The 8,994-nt window shown below is 36.8% G+C and overlaps 1 protein-coding gene across 2 annotated transcripts in view; it reads left to right on the top strand.

Annotated features, from left to right (window-relative positions):
* Window positions 1–8,994, top strand: part of scoca (short coiled-coil protein a) — a 13,787-nt gene that overhangs the window by 2,449 nt on the left and 2,344 nt on the right. The window contains exons 1-3 of one of the 2 annotated variants that reach the window (XM_057843380.1): window positions 3,593–3,758; window positions 4,883–4,954; window positions 5,029–5,109. In XM_057843380.1, coding sequence (XP_057699363.1) covers window positions 4,936–4,954; window positions 5,029–5,109 — 100 coding nt within the window. In that variant the 5' untranslated portion in view covers window positions 3,593–3,758; window positions 4,883–4,935. Of the gene's footprint in view, window positions 1–3,592; window positions 3,759–4,882; window positions 4,955–5,028; window positions 5,110–8,994 lie in introns of those variants that run through there. The other variant, XM_057843379.1, reaches the window with a different exon arrangement.

Here is an 8,994-nt window from a genome sequence, read left to right as displayed (position 1 = left end):
AAAAAAAATAAATAAATAAAGCAAATGTGACACACAGAAGGGCTTGCTAAAAATTGTTTAAATATATTGTTCTACGTAAATCAGCCAAGGTAGCCCCCCACATTTTTACCACACCAAATCTGGCCCCCTTTGCAAAAAGTTTGGACATCCCTGTTTAACTGATGATCCGTAGACGAGGCCAGCTTCTTTCACTTGGTACCGGCTAAGTATTATTCAAAAAATAATGACGGCGAAAGAAATAAACATCTTGAATTTGAAACTGTATGTTGTCGGCGATTAGCCTCGCAATGATCTTAATTGTGTTTGTCAGCCCAAAACCCTCTAAATATATATTAAATGCATCTTACCAGGTATAAAATGACTACAACATAGTCTGTGGTGATCGTTTGGTGCCCAGTTTTCTCGTCGAATTGCAGCAGTCCATCTCGCTCTCCTCTCTGGGTCTCTCGGAATATGGTAGGACTTTAAGTCTCTCCGTCTATCTTCTCTGTTACTGCAACCAACCGCCACACACGCCTTCACCATTTTGATTATTAATGTTAACGAGCAGAAAAACACGCCATAATAGGAGGAATTTACGTAGCGGTAATGCGTAAACAAGACGAGCTGACGGACAATATGGCGCGGAGGCGTGGTTGTGACGTCATGTGAGTAGGGTCTATAGCAGATAATTAACTAGCTAGAAAAAGACAATTTATCAGAGGATGAAGTAATCAAACTTAAAGGAATAAGAGAAGACGTTGACAATCCTTATATTAATTTGGCTAAAGGAGCCTTTTTAAGGTCAAGGGCAAAGTGGCTTGAGTCAGGTGAAAAGAATTCTGGGTACTTTTTTGCTTTAGAGAAACGAAATAGGATAAGAAATACTATTTCAGCCTTTAGGATTAATGACGTTATAATCACTGATCACCTGATAATCTCACAATATGTTGAATCATTTTATACCAATATATATAAATCAAATTGTAATGATCAAGCTTGCAATACATTTATTGAGAATGTTAAATTATTTACTACTAATATTTCAGAACGCTTTAAACAAAGCTGTGAACAGCACTTGACCAAAAATGAAGTTTATGAGACCACTCTCGCTATGAAAAAGGGGAAAGCACCAGGTGTGGATGGCTTATCGGTGGAATTCTATGTTTTCTTCTGGGATACTATCGGAGATCATTTATTTGAAATGTTCAGCGAATGTTTGATTAAAAAGGAAATGTCTACGAGTATGAAACAAGGCATAATAACTTTAATACCTAAACCTGACAAGGATCACTTATTAGTAGAGAATTGGACACCAATTACATTGTTGAACGTGGATTATAAGATTCTGTCCTCAATATTTGCTAAAAGGTTGAAAAGTGGTCTTAATGAGATTATAAGTGAAAACCAAACTGGGTTTATGGCTCATCGGCATATCAGCTCAAATGTTAGACTTGTTTTAGATTTGCTGGAATACTCTGAAAATATAGAAACTGATTCACTTATGGTATTTCTTGATTTTTATAAAGCCTTCGATACAGTGGAACATTACTTTTTGATCCAAGCTCTTCGAACATTTGGTTTCGGAGAAAAATTTGTTTCGACTATTGAAATGTTTTACACTGGTATTGATAGTTGTGTTATGTTATATCCAGCCACAACTAGGAGATTTCCTGTCCTCAGATCTGTAAGACAGGGTTGTCCGATTTCCCCATTTTTATTTCTGATTGTAGTGGAATTACTTTCATTAAGTATTTTAAATAATCCCTGTATTAGGGGATTGTCCATCTTTGGTAAAGAGATCAAAATGACTCAACTAGCTGATGATACGGTGTTATTTCTAAGAGATAAACAACAGATTGGATATTCCATTTCTCAAATAGATGAGTTTTCATTTGCCTCAGGATTGAAACTTAATAAGTCTAAGTGTGAAATCTTATGTCTGTATCAAAATGACATGAAAACTTTGTATGATATGCCTGTTAAGGAGTGTGTTTGATACCTTGGGATTCATGTCTGTAAGAATGCTAAGGAGCATCAACAATTTAACTTCTCCCGAAGAATACAAAGAACTAAAACAATACTCAATATGTGGCTTCAAAGGGACTTATCTATTTTAGGGAGGGTTCTCTTAACGAAAGCTGAAGGTGTTTCCAGGTTTGTCTATCCAACACTTTCCCTAGAAGTCTTAGATTCTACTTGCAAAGCAATTAATAAAATGCTGGTTGATTTTGTTTGGAAGAATAAGCACCATCATCTCAAAAGAACTCTGCTTTCTGGTTCCAGGACTGGACTTGAACTCTTGGACTTAAATTATACTTTTAAAGTCAAATGGTTAAAAGAATGTTTAAAAGCACCAAATTCAATCTGGTATTTCATCCCGAATAATATTTTTAACAAGGTTGGAGGTCTTCGATTTCTATTGTCATGTAATTACAAGGTCTTGAAACTTCCTGGTAAAATGTCAGGTTTTTATCAACAAGCCTTGTTGTCTTGGAAGTTATGTCACTCTCACAATTTTTCTCCACACAAATGTATTATCTGGAATAATGAGTATATAACAAAAAGGAACAAATCACTCTTCATACAAAATTGGATTGATAAAAATATTATATACTTGAAAGATTTGTTTAAGGGTGATGGACAGATTCTTTCTTATGAAGAATTTCTAATAGAAAAAGGATTTCCCATTAAGTTTAAAGAATTTCATTCTGTGTTTGACTCCATCCCCAGTGGAATATTAGAACTAATGAAAGAGTATAAAGGACAAAATGACCTAGCCGGTAATGAGATCCTTTATTTAAATAATATAGATCTTTTAAGCAAGAAATGTACAAATAAACATATAAGGGAATCATTCTATAGTAAGAGGAGAATTGTACCTCGTGGGAAATTCTTTTGGAATGCACAGTTTGATAATATAAAATGGAGGGAGGCGTGGCTTGTTCCTTTTAAATTGTTTGTTTCCAACAAAGTACGGGAATTGCACTTGAAAATTTTACATAATATATACCCGACTAACGTGTACTTGTCTCGTTTTAAGGATATTGACAACAAATGTACATTTTGTATGACTGAACCTGAAAGCGTGACTCATTTGTTTTATGGTTGCCCCATTAGTGTAAAGTTTCAGACAGATCTTCAGAAATATATTTTATGTCAAACTAAACAAAACATTGACTTGACAGGAAAAGCGATCATTACTGTATTTGAATCCAAAAATAAAAAAATATTTACTATATTAAATCTTTATATATTGCTAGGGAAATTTCATATTCATAAATCTAAATTTCCAAAAGTAAATCCGAACTTTAAGATTTTTTTGGTTGAATTTGAATCATATTTCTCATCACTTAATATGATACAAAATAATAAATGCAAGTCTACTATAGAAGCTCATGCAAAATTGTTTAGTACTTAATTTCCTCTTGAGTTATTATTTTTATTTTTTTGTATGTCTTATGATGTCAATATGTTGAGATGGTTGTATTCTATGTGAACTAGTTGTTTTGTATTATTTGTTATTTGTATGTATTGTAGTGTTCAATATATATATATATATTTTAAATTAACTAGCTAGCAGCTATCTTGTTAGCCAGTGGTTGCTAGTTTTGCCGCCCCCTGACGGCCACTGTTGTCACACACATACGGAGATCCTCCAGTCGTCGTCATCGTCAATGAAACACTGTGCTAGTGTTTGTGTGTGTACGTGTGTCTGTCGGTCTGTCTGTGTTTACAACAACACTCCGTGTCTCGGAGACAACACAGTCTTGATTTTGGTGAGTGGGAACATTATGGCTTGTTTTTGTTGAATGCTCTTTTCCGCTTTTCAATATACGATGTGTAAATTGCCGTTTAGCCGCATTGGCCGACTGAAATCAATAGGGCGGCTTTATAGAAATATATTGCTAAGGCACTGCGCTAGGGCGTTTAGGTGCACACACACCTTTACGTTTATATGCTTTTAGCGGGATGCTACACTTTTGTAGTTTGTTTAGCGGGCGTCATGTCACAGCAGTTTTCCGCAAAAGCTAGTTAGCTAGCAAAGCTAACTTGGTTATCGGGCATCACTGTACGTGACTTGATTTTGCAATTGCCAGCTTTCGTGGTCTAACACATGAATTATTATTGTCAGCTTTTGATACCGACGTATCAATTTTACGTGTCGAATGTGTTTGTTTTGCTTTGTTTACGAAGAGTGGTATCAACAACGGCCTACAAGCGAAATTATTAAATTTACTAGCGTTAGAGGTCAACCATGGACAGTTTACAACGACTAAATGATTCGGAACTATATTTTAGAGTAGTTTCGGTCTTAATATGCTGCTTAATTGATAGGAATTGCTATAGTTTGAAAACACTGCATCACGCAAGCCAATTTAGTTTTTAAAGTTCGCCTTTTTATATATAGTTAATCAGTGAAATCAGCGTGCAAAAGTAATTTAGATGCTTGAAGAATAACCTGATCAAAAACTGTGTGGGTCATCTGGAGGAACTAACAGGGTGCGGCATCTGCTGCTCATATCCTCCATCCCATGACAGACCCGATGCACCCGTGCAAGTGGTTGGCAATTTCTAAATGGTTTTGTTATTGTAACACTAGGAAAAAGACTTGAAAAGTCCAAGTGTCCTAATTCAATTCCGAATTGATACGTGAAACTGATTGTGTCATTTACCGTCTATGTATTAACACAAAAAAATTCGATTGTGCTCATTTTATAAACTTTGACATTATAAAGGTAAGGTGGAAGTTAGATTTGCACCGTTTCATAGTAGTACTTAATTGTACATCACCGAGATCTATTGGTTAAGAACATGTGAAATTCAGAGCAAGAAAAGCAAACCCCTTTCTGTGATATAGTGCCGCACTCCCTCATGAATAGTGTCTGTCATTCCTTTACAGTGAACAACAGAACTGCAGCCCTGTATACTAAGCCAGAGAACGATCTCTTCATCATGAATTGCGACATAGATGGTATGTATACTATAGTAACTGTTCAGCGCAAAGGATAGGTAGTGTGGAGATAATGCTACATGATTCTTTGTCAGGGGACATGGAGAACCAAGTTGAGATGGAGGAGAAGACAAGGCTAATAAATCAGGTGTTGGAACTTCAGCATACTCTGGAAGGTAAAGTAATTGTCCATGCTTGTTTTTGTAATCTTTATTATATGCCTTAATGAAACTGCAAGAGCTGCAACTAATGATTATTTTAATAATCGATTCGAAGGTAACCCCGCACTTAGACGTGTAGGCTCTAATAAGCCACAATTGTTCTCTTTTACCAAAACATGTTATTAGAAACACTTAAAATATTGCCATTGATTTAAAAAGCTATAATATTTAGTACACGTTTTAACCTACAGAGGGTGCCATGTTTTAAGCACGTAATGGACGCTCGGGGTGATGACGTACATTGTCACTGTCACCCGACGAGTACTACCGGGTGACTGCAATTCCTTCTACGCAGCGAGACGTCCACCACATGCGATTACAGGTTAAAAGCGGCGAGTACTTACTATTTGTGTTTTTTATTGAGTCTTTTATTACCTTTTTAATGTCTCAAAAAACTTTTTGCATGCTTCCCTGTCATACTTTCAAGCATTGTTTTTTCTTGTAGTAGTTTTAAAGCACATTGTGGATCTGTTGACCACGTTAGCCACATAGCATATTTAAACCACCGTTATTTGATATTACTAGGTTTTAAGTATTTTCTTGAGGCATCTTTAATATGTCCTGTCTATATGCATCTAAACAAAAGATGAAAGCGCACAGTAGTACTTTGGGTGTCAAATTCGCCTCTTGTAGCACGTTTCGCCTGTGTAGCACATTTTGGCAGAATACTTTTTTTCTACTCTCTCTCGTCTCATCTCTTCTTTCCTTTTCATTTTGCTTTTGCTGCACAGTTTGTGAAATATCGATAGTGCTGTCACGCTCATTAATGTTCCTCTCGGGTTCAAATTGAAAAGGCTGAACTGATGACGTTGATGTCGCTAGTCATACTCTGGAACCTGACAGCGTAACCATGTGGCATCAACATAATGGTGACCTACTAGTTAAACTAATTGTACTAATTGTATAAAAACGAAAACATCGAGAGGGGTTTCAATATGAAATTATTTTAACCCATGATAACGGTTATCTTTTAAGAACTACAAGTCTTTCTATCTGTGGATCCCTTTAAAATGGTGAAAAGATAGACCTCGTCATTGGTTGGAACGAAATCCAGGACCGTTTTGGCCCTATGTGGAATTGGTTTGACACCCATGGTTTAAAATGTATACACAATAATTACAAAAGCAGAATAAAATTTACGTTGACTGCAGAAAATGTATAAGCATAAATTGTGATGCATACACTGGTCTGGTCCGTAACATGTCATAAAAAGGCAAAAATTGCTAAATGTTGCTTATTCTAACAGACGCTTGTCTGTCATTGGACTAGCATGGCAATGAAACAGTCTGTAGGGCTCTTTATGCTTGCGCGACGATGCATGCTGTTTTGAAAGCGTGCTGTGGTTTCCCTCCCAAGTTTGGGGTGCTGTTATGGTTGGCGTTTGCGAATGTTTGTGTTTTTTAATCGATGGCAGTATTGAGGATAGCTGGGTACATCAACACAGTATGTGACTAAATGGACTGATCACAAAAGATGATGCGTATGACGCATTTTACACACATTGACAAATTAAACCTCATTGCTTTTCAAGCCGCAAAATACAAACAAAATAGGTCTTCTGTTCTTCTAGGGTTAGGGAAGGCAAGGCTTTTTGTGGAGAAAAAGACAAGACCTTGTATAAAAGGCTTCCATGTGAAATAAGTCGCTCAAAGTACAGTATTGAAGTATGCAAATGACATTTCTTAGGCCTCTAATAATTGAGAAAATAATATGTAAACACAAAAAATTACAAGTGTGGCCATTTTGTGATGCCATTTATACCCATGCACATACAGTCTCAGCTATAGGTGTATGTGATAATAAAGTAAATAAATTACGTCATGGGGAAGGGTGAACAATATGGGTTGAATTTGACAATTACACATAAGAAAAAATGAAATTCTAATTTGTAGGCGTTCTTAAATTTAAAGGATTTTTTTTCTACTGGGATGGACCTGATAAAGGTGTAGTCTTTCCCTTTAAATAATCCAGAGTGTATTAAAGTACTGCTGGATGCCATTTTATTCTTTCAAATGAACCTTATATATCTGCTTTATCATAGCTTACAAGCAGATGTTCTACATCATCAACCGGTGTGTGAAATGATCCAATATCGCTTTTTATTTTATTTTTTACGTCGTCGGGCGGAGTTGCAGTAGGAAGGAGTAGGTAGAAGGTTGCGGTTGTGCGCAGATGAGCAAGGTATTGCTCGTGTCGTGTTCAAGAACTGTTCGGATTTCTAGCCATTAGCCACCTTGCTGCCCGCGGCTGTGGACCCCAGTTCGTCTACTGTACATCATTTGATTAGTCTGGTCGAGTGTTGATATCCACAAGTTTCCTTTTCATTTTATCCATATGTGACGACGGCCAATACTCCACGTGTTTTGATACAGCACATTGTCGAGGACCGCTAGGTGGCCGGTGGCTACAAATCTGAGCAGTTCTTGAATGTGACACGAGCAGCTCTCCAACAGCGGCATGGGGCCGAGCAAGCTTGAACGTAATCTCCTAACAAAACACCCGTCGATTCAAAACAAGTCGATGGAATATTTTGTTCACCTTCTTGAAAACTGAGGAACAGGCAACTTTTTTGAGAAAAACTACAAAATGAGAAAACCCTCAAAGCCAGTTACCTTGTTGCTAAATCCAAAACGTCCCACACTGTGGCAGAGACATTAATACTAACTACCTGCAAAGCCATTGTCAGCAAGATGTTCTGCCCTGATCCGGTTAAAGACATTGCTGAAGTCCCCCTGTCTGATAATTGTCTGAGCGTTTCAAGCCTAACTGCTATAAAAAATAAAAACAGCGTGAGAATGAAAGCTGTTGCCAGGATATTGGCATTTTGTTAATCTAAACAGGCTCAATTCCACAATAAATATAAATATTGAAATTTTTATAATTAAATATACTGTACAGAAAGTAATTTTGGAACATTTTTGGTTTGTGGTGTGCCGCAAGATTTTTTCCAATGTAAAAATGTGCCTTGACTCAGAAAAGGTTGAAAAACACTGTTCTACATACCGGTATATATGCAAAAGATACTAATGTGCTTAAAAAATACTGAAACTGAGGAAAAACTACCCGTAATTTTCAGACTATAAGCCGCTACTTTTTCCCTTCATTTTGAATCCTGCGGCTTATCGTCCAGTGCGGCTTATTTGTTGATTTATTTGGGTTAATAGATAACTTTTTTTGACAGCGGCGTCATAAGACCGTCATAGTTATGACATGACGCTAACATGGGCATTACTGAATGCTTATGACAGATGTCACTAAGTGTCATCCGGCAAATTATGTCACCAACTCCATTTCTATCCACCTCTGATCTTTTACATCCACTCAAAAGTGACATAATTTGCCTGATAACACTAAATAACATCTGTTATAAACATACATTAATGCTCATGACAGTGTCATTTCTTAATTATGATGTTCTTGTGATGCAGCTGTCAAATAAAGTGTTACCAAATACCATAACTTCCAATTAATAAAACAACTGGAACAGTAAATGAAGAAATAATTAGCACAGAACATGAATTTTGATTGTTATTTACATCCGTAGCGCTGCAGTGCATGCTAGGAGGCATGTTGGACAACAACAACTGTTGACAGCAGAGGTTGACTCTCTCCCCCAAAGGAGCAGTGATGGCCAAATGAAGCTTCTTGAAGCTTTGCAGCCAATAGGTTCAAAGCTTCATGGTGGTTCATTTGAGCTTATGACAGTCGTATAATGCCGCTGTTAAACCAATCCAGTGAGCACAACTGCGGCTTATAGTCCAGTGTGGCTTATCTATGAACAAATGCAGTTTTTGTGTAAAATTTGGTGGGTGGCGGCTTATAGTCAGGTGCGCCTTATAG

Source organism: Corythoichthys intestinalis, chromosome 8, assembly GCF_030265065.1.
Source record: "Corythoichthys intestinalis isolate RoL2023-P3 chromosome 8, ASM3026506v1, whole genome shotgun sequence".
Taxonomy (NCBI): domain Eukaryota; kingdom Metazoa; phylum Chordata; class Actinopteri; order Syngnathiformes; family Syngnathidae; genus Corythoichthys; species Corythoichthys intestinalis.
Note: the sequence above shows the minus strand (reverse complement) of the source record. Positions and strands in the feature narration are given on the sequence as shown.